The sequence below is a fragment of the Neoarius graeffei genome, chromosome 5 (genome assembly GCF_027579695.1).
Source record: "Neoarius graeffei isolate fNeoGra1 chromosome 5, fNeoGra1.pri, whole genome shotgun sequence".
NCBI lineage: Eukaryota > Metazoa > Chordata > Actinopteri > Siluriformes > Ariidae > Neoarius > Neoarius graeffei.
The window spans coordinates 86,032,676-86,051,976 of NC_083573.1; the positions used below are offsets into that span (position 1 = coordinate 86,032,676).

A 19,301-nucleotide genomic window follows, 5' to 3' on the forward strand; every position below is an offset into this window, starting at 1 on the left:
AAGAAAGGAGAAGAAGAAGAAGAAGGAGGAGAAGAAGAAGGAGAAGAAGAAAGGAGAAGAAGAAGGAGAAGAGGAGAAGAAGAAAGAGGAGAAGAAGAAGGAGGAGAAGAGGAGAAGAAGAAAGAGGAGAAGAAGAGGAGAAGAAGAAGAGGAGAAGAAGAAGGAGGAGAAGAACGAGGAGAAGAAGAAGAAGAAGGAGGAGAAGGAGGAGGAGGAGAAGAAGAAGAAGGAGGAGAAGAAGAAGAAGGAGGAGAAGAAGAAGAAGAAGGAGGAGGAGAAGAAGAAGGAGAAGGAGGAGAAGAAGAAGGAGGAGGAGGAGAAGAAGAAGGAGGAGGAGGAGAAGAAGAAGGAGGAGGAGAAGAAGAAGGAGGAGGAGGAGAAGAAGAAGAAGAAGAAGGAAGAGGAGAAGAAGAAGGAGGAGAAGAAGGAGGAGAAGAAGAAGGAAGAGGAGAAGGAGCCTTTATCACATGTACACTCAAGCACAGTGAAATTCCTCCTCTGCATTTAACTCATCTGAAGCAGTGAACACACACACACACACACACACACACACACACACAGAGCAGTGGGCAGCTATGCTACAGCACCCAGGGAGCAGTTGGGGTTTCGGTGCCTTGCTCAAGGGCACGTCAGCCTTGGTACAGAGTGAGGGGTAAGCACCGTTCATTCACTCAACTCCCCCCACATTCTTCCTTCCAGTCCCGGGAATTGAACCGGCAACCCTTTGGTATTTGATGGATTAATTTAATTCCTATCTGGTTCCTTTTCAGAAATGTCTGTTGACAAACATGCTGTAAAATGAATAGATCAGTTACCACACGTGCCAAATACAGATCCAAGTTTCTTGTTTACGTTCAGCTCTACTCAAAGTCATTCTTTCAAATTTTAACTTACCAGCCACCATCGATCTCCAAAACCCCAGGATCAATTACATCTTTTTTTTTTTTTTCCAGAATCAGATCAGAAAAAGCTTTACTGTCAAGTAATTGTTGCAACTACAAGGAATTTGGCTTGGAGTTAAGGTGCTAAATAAACAAATACGAAATAAAGACAGTCTATTCTAATAAAGGAGCTACACAAAAACGGTACATAAGAAATAAGAACTAAATAAACAAGATAAAAATAAGATAAAATAAACAAACAACTGTGCAGATCAGGGAAAATAAACAAAAGATAAACTTGTGCAAAAGATAAAATAAACAAATGTGCAAATCAGGTAAACAGTGGGGGGGTAAATGGGGTCACTGGTCTTGTTTATTTATTGGGGGGGCAGAGTGGGCCAAGAGACTGAGGTATGATACTGGTGGGGGTGGGGGTGGGGTGGGCAGAGTAAGTGGGGGTCACTAGTCATGTTTATGAGGCCAGCAGCGGTAGGAAAGAAACCGTTTCTGTGGTGTGAGGTTTTGGTCTTGATGGACCGCAGCCTCCTGCCGGAGGGGAGTGTCTTAGAGTTTATGTCCGGAGTGGGAAGGATCAGCCACAATCTTTCCTGCCCCCCCTCAGTGTCCTGTTTATTTAATTATCGATACAATACCCTTAATAGACCCCTTGCGCATGACATCACGCATCGCGTGATAATTACACCTGGGGTTCAAACAGACACCGTCTTTCATCTAAGCAAGTCTTAATCTCTCTTCAATATGGTTCATTTTTGCGCTGTTTTTGGTTGTTCAAATAGATTAAAAAGGTATTACCGTCCACCTGCTATCAAGAAAAATGTTAACGCAAACGCTTCAAGAACAACGAAGAAATGAGCGGTTAAAGAGAATATGATGAGAGAAGCTAAGCTTGAAAATAAGACGAGAGGAGCTAAGCCTGAAAACACAAACACACACAGAACTTTACAACAGCTGCATGCATGTGAAATGGAAATAACTTGACTAAAGCAGGAAAAAGAAGTATTTTGGATAAAATTGTTACTGTCAGTTCCACACTTCTCAACCTGTATCACTCAGTTGTGCCTTTGAATCGAGAATAAATGAAGAGGAAACTGAACATTAACCATTTACTGAAATTATTATTCCAAGAATGATTATAGTTACTATATGACTACAGCTACAACTGGAATGTACTGATTCTGTTAATTATTGTACCATTTACTCATCTCATCTCATTATCTGTAGCCGCTTTATCCTTCTACAGGGTCGCAGGCAAGCTGGAGCCTATCCCAGCTGACTACGGGCGAAAGGCGGGGTACACCCTGGACAAGTCGCCAGGTCATCACAGGACTGACACATAGACACAGACAACCATTCACACTCACATTCACACCTACGCTCAATTTAGAGTCACCAGTTAACCTAACCTGCATGTCTTTGGACTGTGGGGGAAACCGGAGCACCCGGAGGAAACCCACGCGGACACGGGGAGAACATGCAAACTCCGCACAGAAAGGCCCTCGCCGGCCACGGGGCTCGAACCTGGACCTACTTGCTGTGAGGCGACAGTGCTAACCACTACACCACCGTGCCACCCCTATACCATTTACTATTAGATAAAATTAAAATCTTCCAATATTGTTTCAAAGTCTAGACCAAGATATTTTTTTAATTTTACAAATAATAACACCTCAGATATTGCTTTAACAATAATAAGCATCACTGTATAAATGATAGAGTGCAGATAGCTCTGTAACTAGATGTCCTTGGGGTTGCTGAGACATGGAGGGGTGGGGATACCACCTAACCCACGGTTCAGGTTGGAGTCCTTTGAGAGTAAATGCTTGGGCTTTCGCAAGAAGAAAATGCTGTTCCTAAAAGCACGAAAGATGCTAAGAAGTTTGGTTGAAAACTATTCAAAGCTAAGGTATTCCACCTGTGATTTATTTTATCGGTTTCAAAACAAAAGCATTTTATGTGAGTCGGCGTAGATAAGCGATACAAATCTGTGTGCGCCGTTATTACATTTGCATACCGCTTTTCAAGTTTGAAATAAATTTTTTTAAGTTAAAAAAATAAATAAAAATAATCGCCTGTGTATTTACACTAAAACAATTATCTGCCTCAGGGAATATCGGTGAAGAATCAGAATCAGGTTTATTGCCAAGCACGTTCTCACATACAAGGAATTTGCTTTGGTGATTGGTGCTTGAACAGTTATGATAGAAGAATTTAGCAAAGACTAAAGCTATATACATAGAAGAAGAATAAAAAAGCAACTTCGTCTCAGTTATTCTTCACCGATATTGACTTCACCTTCAGTGAATAACTGTTAAATAATCCCACTCTCTGTATCACTCAGAAGAGGATGAAGGTTTTGGGATGTGCTCATTAGGAACCTGAATCTACAGCTGGATTTCTGTAAAGCTGCTTTATGAAAATGTGCATTATTAACAGTACTATACAAATACAACCAAATTTCATTGGTGTGGTTTGGTTTATGGGTTGCACAGTGGTGTAATGGTTAGCGCTGTCGCCTCACAGCAAGAAAGCTCTGGGTTCGAACCTCATGGTCGATGGGGGCCTTTCTGTGTGGAGTTTGCATGTTCTCCCCGTGTTTGTGTGGGTTTCCTCCGGGTGCTCCGGTTTCCTCCACAGTCCAAAGACATGCAGGTTAGGTAAAATACCCAACCACTGGGGTTGTACAGGACAGTGCATACTTAGTGCCAGTCCCAAGCCCGGATAGACTGGGGAGGGTTGCGTAAGGAAAGGCATCCGGTGTAAAACCTATGCCAAATCAAATATGGAGAACAGATCCGAACTGAACCGTCAGTTGTGTTCATGCCACAAATGATTGGAAGTTAACTAAATCCAAGGTGATAATGAGTCAGTATCTTAAACTAGGAGCAGGCATTCATCCCTTTCACATATCCACTGCATGGCTGGGAACCTCCGGTGGCCAGGCGCAGACTGCTGATAATGGTACAAAAACCAATACTGGGCTATATAATCAGTTTCAGTGTTCAAAGGTTTACATGGTCTTACATAGGTAAGACCATGTAACCTTACGGAGGTGTGAAAGGTTGTCTGTGTCTATGTGTCAGCCCTGTGATGACCTGGCGACTTGTCCAGGGTGTACCCCGCCTTTCACCCGTGGTCAGCTGGGATAGGCTCCAGCTTGCCTGCGACCCTGTAGAACAGGATAAAGCGGCTAGAGATAATGAGATGAGAAGAGATATTATTTACCAGCTTAAGGTCGGTCTGTATTATGAAATACCGTGACCTCAGCCTTGGTAATACTGAGGCCTCGGTCAGTATTTTCAAGGCCGAGGTCACGGTATTTCACGATATGGACCGACCTTAAGCTGGTAAATAATTTATATAAAGTAAATAACATCATATTTCTGCTAACACCTGAAATTTGAACATTGAAACTGATTACATAGCCCGATATTGGTTTTTGTACCGTTATTGGCAGCCTCAGCCTGGCCACCGGAAGTTCCCAGCAACGCAGTGGATTGTGGGATATGGGAAAGGGGCGAATGAGATTGATGTATTCTTACAAAGAAACACCAACTCGGGCACCATGAACGTCTAAGCAAATGTGACTAACACGCAGGAGGGGTGATAAACCACTACCTTTGTTAAAATGAGAAAAGGAGTAATCGATACAGCCTTTATTGTATAGATTTCTCCCACAAGTTCAAACCTCCAAATGAGGTTCTGACAAATCCAGCATGGCTGATGTAACAGCAAACAACAACCCCAGACTGCCTGAGTAGTTGTATGAGAGCTTGCAAGTATGACTTCAGCTCATGAACCATTGAAAACATTACTGAGAAAACAAACAAGCATCCACAATGGTGGGCGGCACGCACGGTGGTGTAGTGGTTAGTGCTGTCGCCTCACAGCAAGAAGGTCCGGGTTTGAGCCCCGTGGCCGGCGAGGGCCTTTCTGTGCGGAGTTTGCATGTTCTCCCCGTGTCCACATGGGTTTCCTCCGGGTGCTCCGGTTTCCCCCACAGTCCAAAGACATGCAGGTTAGGTTAACTGGTGACTCTAAATTGACCGTAGGTGTGAATGTGAGTGTGAATGGTTGTCTGTGTCTATGTGTCAGCCCTGTGATGACCTGGCGACTTGTCCAGGGTGTACCCCGCCTTTCGCCCGTAGTCAGCTGGGATAGGCTCCAGCTTGCCTGCGACCCTGTAGAACAGGATAAAGCGGCTACAGATAATGAGATGAGATCCACAATGGTCAAGTTCTCTCACCTGCACAGTCCAACCACTGTCACGTGACCTTACATCACAACATACAATAAGTGTGCATTACAAACTGTAGGATTCAAACTGGCAGGGAATTTCAGTGCATTCAATAACACTGATTAAATCCCTCGGATAAGTGATGACGTCTGTCCTAATCACCTCGTTGCCTTGACAACTGACTACTTTATTTACTTCTATTTGATTACCCATATCCATTTCATTCACCAAGTGACCTCGTGCTATCTGTTTGTGCACAGAAGGACGTTTATTTCACTCCCTATAGTTACAGCAGAAACACCACTGTACAACTTGTCCCATTACCTGTAGTTATAAGAAGGAAATTTGCTGCTTTCCCTCAAAAGCATCCGATACAACGCTAAAACCTGCGTTCTGCTGGGCGCCGCCATCTTCTCTCACTGTCAAATCAGGACCCCGGATAGCCGTCTAATCTAGTGCCTGAACTAAATACGGCGGGATTTATTTTATGAGTTTGCTTTAAAAAGTAATACCTTTTTCAAAACATCTCGTTTATAATTGTAGTTTAGAATTGTAATTTATCCTGAAGATTAACGATTTTTTTTTCACAAAACACGTTTTTAATGTAGTTCAGGCGAATGACTGGATCTCTCAAAAACATACTGCTTGATTCTGCAAGAGGTGAGTGTTTAAAAGATCCATATCTAGGGCTTAAAGAGCGGTTTGAAGTATTTTATAAAACTTTGACCTGAACAAGAAAATGGTTTTTGGAGTTCTGAGGTGATGCAATGCATTGCTTTTTTGTTTGATTGTTGGGTAAAAGGTTGTGCTTCTTGTTCACTCTACATGCTGTTTTGTAATGGACCTCCATTGATTTCTCCCATGCACAGACACACATGGTGCACTACAGCAGGTGGAATAGGCACCCTATGTAGTGAACTTATTTACAGAGTGCAAACCCATTTAAGCATCACTGAGCAACTTTCAGGTAATCAAGTTGTTATGGAAGGAAGCATGCTGTATTCACACTCACTGGCCATTGTATATCATGAAGTTTGGGAAAACTAATAAGTCAGGCACAACAGTCTTGCTGAGGTTTTAAAACATTTTTCTTACTGCCTGCTTTAAAGGTCATAGGCAAGGGTCAGAGGTGAAACGTACAATATCAACTTTATTGTCTGGAAGAATGTCCCAAAAAGCGAATTAAATCTTCCTGGTGTCTAATTTGGGAGCGGCACTGTCGCCTCACAGCAAGAAGGTCCGGGTTCGAGCCCGGTGGCCGGCGAGGGCCTTTCTGTGTGGAGTTTGCATGTTCTCCCCATGTCCGCGTGGGTTTCCTCCGGGTGCTCCGGTTTCCCCCACAGTCCAAAGACATGCAGGTTAGGTTAACTGGTGACTCTAAATTGACCGTAGGTGTGAATGTGAGTGTGAATGGTTGTCTGTGTCTATGTGTCAGCCCTGTGATGACCTGGCGACTTGTCCAGGGTGTACCCCGCCTTTCGCCCGTAGTCAGCTGGGATAGGCTCCAGCCAGGGCTGAACGATATGGACAAAATTTCATATCTCGATATTCATGCCAGATATCTCGATATCGATACGATACGATATGACTACAGGTTCGGTGAAAACCAAGCATTTTTCAGAAAAATAAAAACATCATAATACAAAAAAATGTGGAAAGTGCAGTTTTATTTTTAAGAACTCACTGCCAGTCATCCACATTAACCTAAATTATAATTACATAAATTATTTATAACGCTTGTCCAGCATCCGAACCATTTTTTTCAAGCCCTCTTTCGAGACTGTGTACACAGGTATCATGTCTTTTGCAATGTGGTATGTTATAGCGTCTGTAATTTCTTTATGTCTGGTGGACGTCGACTCGTACGGTGTAACGCTACTGAACGCATCAGCAATCAAACTTTGCTTTGGCTTATTTTGGGATGACTGAGAAGTCCCTGGTGTTTCTCTCATTGTCATACACTCTTCGTGCAGCATGTGATGGTGGTGTTTCAGGTGGTGAAACATGTTTGTTGTGCTACCTTGCTTTGTCGCAATTTTTGCAAAGCACGGCCTGCACAACACCTCACTCTGGTTAGCATCATCCTTTCTGAATCCAAAATACCTTCAAATAATGGAGGATGATTTAGGGTATGTTTTGGCACCAAGTCAGATTCTGCGCCGCCACTGGCTGCATTATCTTCCGCACTCATTTTCTTTCTTTCTTTTTAATTTCCCCGCTGTGTCTGTAGTGTGTGTGTGCGTCGGTCTCCGTCTCCCTCACTCTCGCCCTCATGTCATTGGTTGGCTTCAGCTGTCGATCCACAGCAAGCATGAAATAAGGTTTGTGGTTGGCTGGCCTTAGCAGTGCATTCAAGGGCAAGCGTAAAAATGATGTTTGTTGTGACTGCCAGAGCTGTACATGCAGGGCGAGCGTGGGGAGGGGAAATCTATATCGTTGCTTTTTCGATATTAATATCTTGAATGTTCATATCTAGATGTAGATACAATAACGATATATCGTTCAGCCCTAGCTCCAGCTTGCCTGCGACCCTGTAGAACAGGATAAAGCGGCTAGAGATGATGAGATGAGATGAGATGGTGTCTAATTTGCACCCTAAAATTGAATAAAACGCTTAAAATATACTGTTTTGCCCAATTTCCGAAGGTTTGTTTACATCTCACTTATGCGCACTTTCACCGCCAGGGGGCCGTCGTCGTGACGTCATTTAAGCCAAACAGACTGGGAGCAGCTCTGTGTTTACTTGCGAACCGAGCACACGTGTACGGACTTTGGTCGTGAGAGGTTGTGTAAAATGTCTGATAGCGATTTTGAAGCAGGAACTCTCCAAATTGAATATCGAGAGGTGAAACCATATATGTATGAACCTATGGCCGTTGCGAAGCAGTCGGTGAATGTGGCTCACTGGTTTGACCGTGCGGCCTCGGAATCGGACAGCGACTCTGATCGCGGTGACCCCGGACCTCAACAAGACTCGTACCCAAACGATTTATCCTGGTAGTTACGATAAATTCTTACTTTTGTCGTAATACTAAATAAGAGCCATTTTGAAGAATAATTAAACTGCCCTCCCTAGTGGATATAGGGAACGATTACTTGACAGTGCGCCAGTAGGCCACATTAGCCTGCCATCCGCGGCATTATACTATTTATAGCCTACTCTAAGCGAGGAGATATCCCTTTGTCTCATTTCCACAATGATTGTACAGGATCCCTCAGGATTCTTGACTTGTCAATTGCAAGCAAAGGTAAAAATGTTTACCTCCAATCTTCTCCTTTTTGCTTGAGCGTTGCTACTCCATTTCTTCTTTGGCTGCTTGATTTTGTTTCACGCGCACAATCCACTCTCTCTGCCTCGCCTCCTCTTCCGGAAAAAAACAACCCTCTGGCTTCACGCACACAATCTTCTTCTCTCTCTCCACTTTGTCTCCTCTTTCGGAAAAAGCCAACCCTCTTGCTCCACCTCTTCTCCTTTTTCGGAAAAAGCCAACCCTCTCGCTCCGTCTCTTCTCCTTTTCGGAAAAAGCCAGTGCACTCTCTCAGTCTCTTCTCCTCTCTCGGAAAAAGGTAAAAACTTCTTCCTGTTTGTCTTGAATGATGTCACGCGCCGAGTGGTCGTGAAAATCGCCGAACAGAAATTCACCGCAATCCGCACTAACTTATTTTAATTATTATTTATTAACAATACTTCTTGGGACCAGAAGAAAATTGCAGAGGGTTTTTTAACATATAAAGTTCCAAATGTGCATAAATTGAAAACCGTTGCCTATGAGCTTTAAGTTGTGACTTACTGACTAGGACGGCCTCAGACAGGCCCTAGTACGGATCATCATCTGGTCTCCGTGATCCCAGTTCCTGTGAGTTCCCAGCTCCTGCGTCTATCTTCAATACATCAACAAAACTCACTCCTGGTCTTCCCTGTCTCTTTTTCCCATGCACTGGTTCCTGTGTGATGAGCTGACTAACTGCCAGCTCTGGACATCGAAAGAAGTGTCCAGCCAGCTGCGTCCTCCTAGCCACTACCGTGTTAGCTCTCTGTATAGCACTTCATTTGTGTGATGTGCTGTCTCCAGATGATGTTCAGGACTACGTGCAACCATTGAGAGATCTGTCAAGCCTTGGTGATAAGGTTCAAGCCTCACAGCCATACAGTAGAATAGACTCTACTGTTGCTAAGAAGTCGCTCAGCTTGACCTCCCTTGATGTTTTTGACTTCCAAGACCTCTTCATGCTGCTTGAGTGCTCGCCATTATCTTACATTACATTACATTTAATGCCATTTAGCAGATACTCTTATCCAGAGTGATGTACAACACATCTGGAGCAGTTGAAGGTTAGGTGCCTTGCTTAAGAGCGCTTCAGCCATTCCTATTGGTCCAGGGAGTCGAACCGGTGACCTTTTGGTTCCAAAATGCTTCTCTAACCATTAGGCCATGTCTTCTTCAGGCTAGAGTTTTCTGACATTTCATGTCTGCTTCAGTAGATTCCACCCAGGACCCAAGGTACTTGAAATCTGACACCTCTTTAAATGTACTATCTGATAGTAGTGTAGTCGAGACCATCTAAACCGAGACCAAGTCATGATCAAGACCAGAGTGTATCGGAACTGAGACAAGACCAAGGCTTTGAGGGGTTGAGATCAAGTCAAGACCAAAACCAAGGTAGACCGAGTTGAGACCAGACCAGTGTGTGTGAAGGGGTGGGGGAGGGGTGACAGCCGTTCACAGGAAGAAAATTTTTAAATTAGACATGAGTCACGTTATTGGTCACATTTGAAGCTGGAAATATTCCATCCAATCACAGTAATGATATTAACAAATAAATCTGACAACGCACAGGCAATTTAGTGAAATCCCCACAGCTGTGGTCTTGACTGTTCTTGAAATAAAATCTCGAGTCCTCAAAGTTGGACAGGATGAGAAATAAGGAGAATGTTAGAGGGACAGGACATGTAGGACGGCTTGGAGACAAAGTGAGAGAGGCGAGATTGAGATGGTTTGGACCTGTACAGAGGAGAGATCCAGGGTATACTGGGGAAAGAATGCTAGAGATGGAGTTGTCAGGTAGAAAGAAAAAAGGAAGACCAAAGCTGAGGGTTATGGATGTGGTGAAGGAGGGCATGAGGATGGTTGATGCTAGAGAAAAAGATACGGAGGACAGGAAGAGATGGCGCGACATTATCTGCTGTGGTGACCCCTAACGGGAACAGCCGAAAGATGATGATGATAGCAGGTCATTATGAGATCCTAAGTCATTACTATGAGACAGGATCTCATTCTTATGAGACAGTTCTCATTCTCATTGTACATTCTCATATCATTATACATTTCCATAAATAACAGTTCAAGTCAGTCAGCTGACTATGGAAAGTGAAACTGTGCAGGAAGTGGCGGCATGGTGGTGTAGTGGTTAGCACTGTCGCCTCACAGCAAGAAGGTTCCGGCTTCGGAGCCCATGGCCGATGGGGGCCTTTCTGTGTGAAGTTTGCATGGTGCTCTGGTTTCCCCCATGCAGATGAGGTAAAATACTCAGCCACTGGGGTCATACAAGCCAGTGCATACTTGGTGCCAGTCCCATGCCTGGATATATTGGAATATATCCAGATATGTTGCATCAGTAAAAACTGTGCCAAATCAGATATGCGGAACAGATCCACTGTGGTGACCCTGAACATACGGGAGCAGACTGAAGAAGAAGAAGAAGGACCTGTGCAGGAAGTCTATGTGTTACCAGTGAAGCTGAAGGCAGATTAAAGACAGCTATATCATAAGGACCCTTACTTTAGCCAGATTTGAAGGTGGCATCACGTGGATGAAAGCTCTCCCTCGATTCCAGTCACCAAGTTGTCCATGAAAGCTTGAAGAACCTGATGTACTGTGTTCCTGTTGAGACTGGGGAGAACAGTTTTGTAGTTATTTTAGTAATTAATTAATTAATTCATTCATTCATTATTCTTTATTTATCCTGGTCAGGGCCATGGTGGATCTGGAGGCAATCCCAGGAACACTGGGAATTGAGATAGGGAAGGCACAATGGATGGGACACCAGACTATCATAGACCACACATGTAGGCAGTTTAGTGGAGCCAATTCAGAGTTTTTGGGGAGGAAACTGGAGAACCTGGTGGAAACCCATACACACACGCACACACTCAGGGAGAACATGGGCACAGGATAAGCAGGATTGAATCACCAATCCTGGAGCTGTGATGAAGCAACATTACTCACATGCTATCCCTACTGTAGTCATTTTGTACAAGAATCCTGGAGCAGTGGAGTCGCAGTGGCTAATATTGTCGACTGCTGATTATACGTAAAAGGTTATGTTTGAAAATCCCAGGCTGAATTCAAGAACCTTAACCTTTTGCTCAGTTGTATCCTGTCCCAATTATAAGTCACTTGTCCATAAACGAGCAAATGCAAAAAAAAATGTTAACCAGTGTAAAAGGTGAGGTGACTCTTGAGATATAAAAGTTTAATACAGAAACATGCTGATTAGCTTCACCGGATGTCTTGCCACATGTCCCGTGGCCATTTTTAGAATAATTTAGAATTAGCATACACACTAATTCACTCTGCATCATTCCACCTTATGATGTTTTTGTTTTTCAACAATACACTTTCCATACGAGGCCAAGCCCCATCAGCTTTATGAAAAACCCAGTGCTGCTTTTTGTCCCGTGAGCAATGTGTCTCTTTCCTGAAGCTGCTCAATGAATGCATTGTGCTTTGACCTGCGGAGATCGATGTCGTGTTCATGATACATGATTGTGTTGAGATGTGCTCAGTGCGATGGAGGGGGTGAGATTTAAAGGCTGCTCTCACTTCAGCTCTCGCTGGAGAAAGGTCACAGACGCGTCCTGTTTGCAGATGTTCTGCCTTTGACTGGAAAGGTCAGAGCAGCGAGCTGCGAAAGAGGTCAATAGAGCCAATTGATTGCTCATTTAGAGGCCCAATTAGCAGGAGACATGATGACCCGAGTTAAGATGTCAGAGACAAGGAAAAAGCACACTTGATAAATGATTGATAATTCTGAGTGGAGATAATTTGCTTGTTTATCTCCTGGCTGTTCTGTCATTTCAGATTTGGTTATATTAACAGAATAATAATAATAATAAAAATGATACTCGCTTCATGTACGTGCATCAACGTGATGCATATAAGGGCTATGCAGAACAGTTTAGTCGAAGATTTCATCTGGTATCACTTTTTATCCATGCTATAAAGGCAACTCGGTTTGCCTGGGAGGAAAAAAAACACCACATTTTTTTGCCCAGATTGTACAGTTCATGTTCTGTTTTTGAGTTGTATTAATAATAATAATAATAATAATAATAATAATAATATTATTATTATTATTATTATTATTATTATTTATAAGCAATATATTCAGTTTAAAACAAGTTCTTGCTTGGTTTAAACTTTGTTTCTCAGAGACTCACAATTTTCCTCTTTTTTTGATTAAATGGAGCCTAAAAATGTACTATGGCATCCCACAAGGGTCCGTATTGGGACCATTGTTAGCTCATCTGGCCATGAGGCCGATGAACTGTTGCCATGGCATGGCGTCCGTCATCCGTCCGTCGTCCACAATTCAGTTAAATCGTATCTCCTCCATCAATTCTCCACGGATTTCAGTTTCGAATGTTTTGTTTGAAAGAATTCATCACTCTGCACAAAACTTGGTCATTGTTTTGTCATTTTTTTTCTGACGAGTTAATAATTAGGCCAAATTAACAAATTTTCCAGGACTTTTTATCTCCTCTCTCTCTCTCTCTCTCTCTCTCTCTCTCTCTCTCTCTCTCTCATTTTTCACCCAATTCCAGTTATGATCAATGTTTTGGGTAGGTCTTCCCTTGAGGAACAAAATTTGGTTGTTTGTTGATTTTCCTGTTGTAAACAATTTTTTTATAACTGTTTATTTTCAGTTAAATCATATCTCCTCCCTTAATTCTCAATAGATTTGAGTTCTGATTGTTTTTTTTTTTTTTTGGAAAGAACTAGACCTTCTGTACAAAAATTTGACAAAGTGACCAAGTTTTGTGAACGAACTGGTAATTCGGTCACCTTAACAAGTTTTTGGACTTTTCACTAGAATTGTATCTCCTCCCTCATTTATCATGCGAATTCAGTTCTGATCGACATTTTGGGTAGATCTTTCCATGAGGAACAAAATTTAGTCCTTTTGTTGATTTTCCTGTTGTAAACAGTTTGTCATGGAGGTTGGTCCTCTCTCACATTGTCACATTTCAGTTCTGTGTGATGTTTTGGTCGTCATGGTTGTTTTAATGGCAGGCCAGATGAGCTACTACGTCCTTGATGTTCTAGTTGTTTTGCCTTTATATTAAATCTGTAGAAATTACATATGCTGATGATAAACAGTTAAACTTGTTGGTTTGATTAGATTGAGTAGCACGGCTATGTAAAACAGAAGGATAAATGAAATGTGTCAAATGGAAATATCCTTTGTTACGTCCCCCAGCTCTTGTGGCCTGTCATACATTGTGGCTTTGTTTTTGCGGCCCCTACAGGTTGCCTTGTCTCTTTAACCCTTCCTTATTACAGATGAGACGCACCTGACGTTGATCTGCCTGTCTGTAAAAGGATTGTGGGTCCATTCCTGGGAGGCGGGGTGCACACCGCCGCGAGACTTGCTTAAGGGAAGCAGCTGTGTCAGGCATGGGAGCCAGAAAGAATAACTGTCACCCATCTTAGAGTTCATCGTCCGCTTCATGTCTCTACTTTGTTTACCCAACTTCCTTGTTTGATCCGTTCAGTTAATAAACATACTCAAATAATTAGAATGTTACGAAAAAGTTCATTTTTTCGTAATTTAATTCAAAACGGTGAACTTTCATACGACCCCGATTCCAAAAAAGTTGGGACAAAGTACAAATTGTAAATAAAAACGGAATGCAATAATTTACAAATCTCAAAAACTGCTATTGTATTCACAATAGAACATAGACAACATATCAAATGTCGAAAGTGAGACATTTTGAAATTTCATGCCAAATATTGGCTCATTTGAAATTTCATGACAGCAACACATCTCAAAAAAGTTGGGACAGGGGCAATAAGAGGCTGGAAAAGTTAAAGGTACAAAAAAGGAACAGCTGGAGGACCAAATTGCAACTCATTAGGTCAATTGGCAATAGGTCATTAACATGACTGGGTATAAAAAGAGCATCTTGGAGTGGCAGCGGCTCTCAGAAGTAAAGATGGGAAGAGGATCACCAATCCCCCTAATTCTGCGCCGACAAATAGTGGAGCAATATCAGAAAGGAGTTTGACGGTGTAAAATTGCAAAGAGTTTGAACATATCATCATCTACAGTGCATAATATCATCAAAAGATTCAGAGAATCTGGAAGAATCTCTGTGCGTAAGGGTCAAGGCCGGAAAACCATACTGGGTGCCCGTGATCTTCAGGCCCTTAGACGGCACTGCATCACATACAGGCATGCTTCTGTATTGGAAATCACAAAATGGGCTCAGGAATATTTCCAGAGAACATTATCTGTGAACACAATTCACCGTGCCATCCGCCGTTGCCAGCTAAAACTCTATAGTTCAAAGAAGAAGCCGTATCTAAACACGATCCAGAAGCGCAGACGTCTTCTCTGGGGTCAAGGCTAATTTAAAATGGATTGTGGCAAAGTGGAAAACTGTTCTGTGGTCAGACGAATCAAAATTTGAAGTTCTTTATGGAGATCAGGCACGCCGTGTCATTTGGACTAAAGAGGAGAAGGACGACCCAAGTTGTTATCTGCGCTCAGTTCAGAAGCCTGCATCTCTGATGGTATGGGGTTGCATTAGTGCGTGTGGCATGGGCAGCTTACACATCTGGAAAGACACCACCAATGCTGAAAGGTATATCCAGGTTCTAGAGCAACATATGCTCCCATCCAGACCACGTCTCTTTCAGGGAAGACCTTGCATTTTCCAACATGACAATGCCAAACCACATACTGCGTCAATTACAGCATCATGGCTGCATAGAAGAAGGGTCCGGGTACTGAACTGGCCAGCCTGCAGTCCAGATCTTTCACCCATAGAAAACATTTGGCGCATCATAAAACGGAAGATACGACAAAAAAGACCTAAGACAGTTGAGCAACTAGAATCCTACATTAGACAAGAATGGGTTAACATTCCTATCCCTAAACTTGAGCAACTTGTCTCCTCAGTCCCCAGACGTTTACAGACTGTTGTAAAGAGAAAAGGGGATGTCTCACAGTGGTCAACATGGCCTTGTCCCAACCTTTTTGAGATGTGTTGTTGTCATGAAATTTAAAATCACCTAATTTTTCTCTTTAAGTGATACACTTTCTCAGTTTAAACATTTGATATGTCATCTATGTTCTATTCTGAATAAAATATGGAATTTTGAAACTTCCACATCATTGCATTCCGTTTTTATTTACAATTTGTACTTTGTTCCAACTTTTTTGGAATCGGGGTTGTATATTGTATATTCATTGAATGTAAAGTGAAATATTTCTAGCCTTTTTTGTTTGTTTTAATTTTGAAGATTATGGCTTACAGCTCATGAAAATCAGAAATCCAGTATCTCAAATTATTAGAGTATTTCCGAAGATCAGTCAAAAAAGGATTTACAATACAGAAATGTCCACCTTCTGAAAAGTAAGTTAATTTATACGCTCAATACTTGGTTGGGGCTCCTTTACCATGAGTTACTGCATCAATGTTGCGTGGCATGGACATGATCAGCCTGTGGCACTACTGAGGTGTTACTGAAGCTCAGGTTGCTGTGATAGTGGCCTTCAGCTCATCCGTATTTTTGGGTTGGGTGTTTCTCATCTTCCTCTTGACAGTATCCCAGAGATTCTCTATGGGGTTCAAGTCAGGTGAGTTGGCTGGCCAATCAAGCACAGTAATATCATGGTCAGCAAACCATTTGGTAGTAGTTTTGTCACTGTGGGCAGGTGCTAAGTCCTGCTGGAAAAGGAAATCAGCATCTCCATAAAGCTTTTCAGCAGATGGAACCATGAAGCACTCTAAAATCTCCTGGTAGGCGGCTGCGTTGACCTTGGACTTGATAAAACACAGCGGCGCAACACCAGCAGATGACGTGGCACCCAAAATCATCACAGACTACAGAAACCTCATACTGGATTTCAAACACCTTGGATTCTGTGCCTCTCCGCTCTTCCTCCAGACTTTAAGACATTGATTTCCAAATGAAATGCAAAATTTACTTTCATCCGAAAAGATGACTTTGGACCACTGAGCAACAGTCAAGTTCTTTCTCTCCTTTGCCCAGGTAAGACTCTTCTGGCATCGTGTCTGATTCAGGAATGGCTTGATATTCGGAATGCGACAGTTGTCAAGTCAAGTTTATTTGTATAGTGCTTTTAACAATAAACATTGTTGCAAAGCAGCTTTACAGAATTTGAACGACTTAAAATATGAGCTAATTTTATCCCCAATCTATCCCCAACGAGCACGCCTGTGGCAACGGTGGCAAGGAAAAACTCCCTCAGATGACACGAGGAAGAAACCTCGAGAGGAACCAGACTCAAAAGGGAACCCATCCCCATCCGGGGAACAACAGACAACATGACTATAACATTAACAGTCCTAACAGAGTCAGCTTCGTTGATGCTATAAACCCCCCACCAACGGAAACCCGAGTGCAAAACCGTTCACGACAACCGCAGTCCCAAAGTCAGCAAGTCAACTGCAGTCCTAAAGTCAGCAAGTCAACTGCAGTACCCAGCCACAAAAACACCACTGCAAGAGTCCAGAGCATCCTCCAGGTGCGACCCCCAACTGTTCACATGGGGCCGCCCTCCACAGGAGCAATGCAATGAGACTCCAACCAGACACAGGGCACCAGGATGGATCAGGCAGGTCCGAAGAGCAGAAGAGGCCAGCATCTCGATCCCAGGACCAACATGTAACTCAGAGGGACAGATTTGGGGGGGGGAGAGAGAGAAAACACAGATTGTTAGGTATTCCCAATGTCACCTGAATAAGTTGGAACAGTATACATATTGCACTGAGTACAAGCAGGGACTCCGGCAACTAATTTTGACAGCATAACTAAAAAGGGAGAGCCAGAAGGTAACACAGGCATGAGGGAGCCCTGGGACATAAAGCAGCTGGCCACTACACTCCGTCAACAAACTCGACTGAGCAAGCAAGTGGGGACTGACAGCATCCATATATCCCAGTTTACCAAAACACTCTGTCTGAGGACCCTCCAGATCTACACCTTTACCTCATAAACGGCATTAACAAAAGGCTTGACTAAACAGATATGTTTTCAGCCTAGACTTAAACACTGAGACTGTGTCTGATTCCCGAACACTACTTGGAAGGCTGTTCCATAACTGTGGGGCTTTGTAAGAAAAGGCTCTGTCCCCTGATGTAGCCTTCACTATACGAGGTACCAGCAGATAGCCTGCGCCTTTTGTGGCGGGTCATAGAGGACCAGAAGTTCACTCAGGTACTGTGGCATGAGACCATTCAGTGCTTTAAAGGTCAATAGTAGTATTTTATAATCAATATGAGTTGTAGCCCCTTTCCTGAAGACGTCTGTGCGTGGTGGCTCTTGATGCACTGACACCAGCCTCAGTCAATCTCCTTCTGAAGCTCTCTCAAGTTCTCAAATTGACCTTTCTTGACAATCTTCTCAAGGCTGCAGTCATCCATGTTGCTTGTGCACCTTTTCCAGCCACCCTTTTCAGCAATAAACTTCTGTGGCTTACCCTCCTTGTGGAGGGTGTCGATGATCATCTTCTGGACAACTGTCAAGTCAGCAGTCTTCCCCATGATTGTGTGTACTGAACTAGACCGAGAGATACACGGTATTTATACTGTTTTATTCAAACTCAAAATAAAATATTCTCATATTTTGAGATTTTTTTTAATTTAATTTTTGCGCTGCAGAACATAATGATCAAAATTAATATAGAAAAATCCTTGAAACATTTTAGTTTACATGTAATAATTCTAGAATATGTTAAATTTTCACTTTCTTAAATAACTGATGGAAAATATTGAACTTTTTCACGCTATTCTAATGGTTTGAGATGCCCTAGTATCGGTTTTTAGGAAGTGAGGGATTTTCCATATGGCTTATAAGGGAGATGGATTATTACGGCAGTGAATGGAGGGACAGTTGACCCACGTCTCCTAACTGTCGTGTCAGTTTGTTGTTTGAGAGTGGGTGTGTGTGGATAAGAGGAGAGAATGAGCAGTTAAGCATGAAAGCCACTTATTGATTTCCAATGCCATCCTTATTACGAGGATGTAGGTGCAATTTGTCTTGCAGTTAGTGAGGTGTTCGGTCCAAAATAAAGTGCTGCCATTAAGTGACACGGATGACATGCAACATTGGAGTGAGAAGACCTTTACTTTAAAAATGGAAAAAAGTATGTTCTGAGGATTAGATGGCTCAGTTTAAAGCCCTAATAATGCTATTAGATTCTGATCCATGTTGACATGATCACGTCGCATAATTGCTGCAGATTTTTTCGCTGCTCATTGATGCTTTGAACCTCCTGTTCTAACACATCCCAAAAGATTCACTATTGGATTCAGGTCATGTGACTTCAGAGACGACTGAAGTACACTGAACTCATTGGCATGTTCATGGAGCCACTTGGGCTGGAAATTAGAGGGGTAAGTGCACATGGTCAGCAACAATACTCCAATCGGTTGATCTGATTACACAGCTGATCACCATTACACTACCTCCACCAGCCTGAACTGTTGACACAAGGCAGGTTGAGTCCAGGGATTGATGCTGTTGACTCCAAACTCTGACCCTCACATCTACTGTACATGTTGCAGCAGAAATTGAGATTCCTCAGACCAAGCAATGTTTTTCAAAGCTTCAGATTCTGCTATTGTATCCCATCAACCTCAAGGTTCAGAGTATTGCACATAATGAGATGCTTTTCTGGTCACCACAGTTGTAAAGAGTGGTGATTTGAGGAACTGTAGCCTTCCTGTCGGCTCAAACCAGTCTGGCTTTTCTCATCTGATCTCTCTCCTTAACAAGGTGTTTTGGCACACTTACTGGATATATATTTTTTTCATAACTCTGGGTAAATTCTAGAAACTGTTGAACATGAAAATTCAAGGAGATTGGTAATTTCTGGAATACTCAAACACGTCCAATTGGCACAACAAC

At 42.8% G+C, this 19,301-nt stretch overlaps 2 protein-coding genes across 2 annotated transcripts in view; one reads left to right on the forward strand and one right to left on the reverse strand.

Annotated features, from left to right (window-relative positions):
* LOC132886150 (LYR motif-containing protein 4A) overlaps positions 1 to 5,555 on the reverse strand; it is a 132,677-nt gene extending 127,122 nt beyond the window's left edge. The window contains exon 1 of the mRNA XM_060920718.1: positions 5,461 to 5,555. Coding sequence (XP_060776701.1) covers positions 5,461 to 5,546 — 86 coding nt within the window. The 5' untranslated portion in view covers positions 5,547 to 5,555. The remainder of the gene's footprint in view (positions 1 to 5,460) is intronic.
* A 216-nt stretch (positions 5,556 to 5,771) lies between these two features.
* fars2 (phenylalanyl-tRNA synthetase 2, mitochondrial) overlaps positions 5,772 to 19,301 on the forward strand; it is a 398,131-nt gene continuing 384,601 nt past the window's right edge. Inside the window, exon 1 of the mRNA XM_060922489.1 lies at positions 5,772 to 5,796. The gene's annotated coding sequence lies outside the window, so the exon portion shown is untranslated. The remainder of the gene's footprint in view (positions 5,797 to 19,301) is intronic.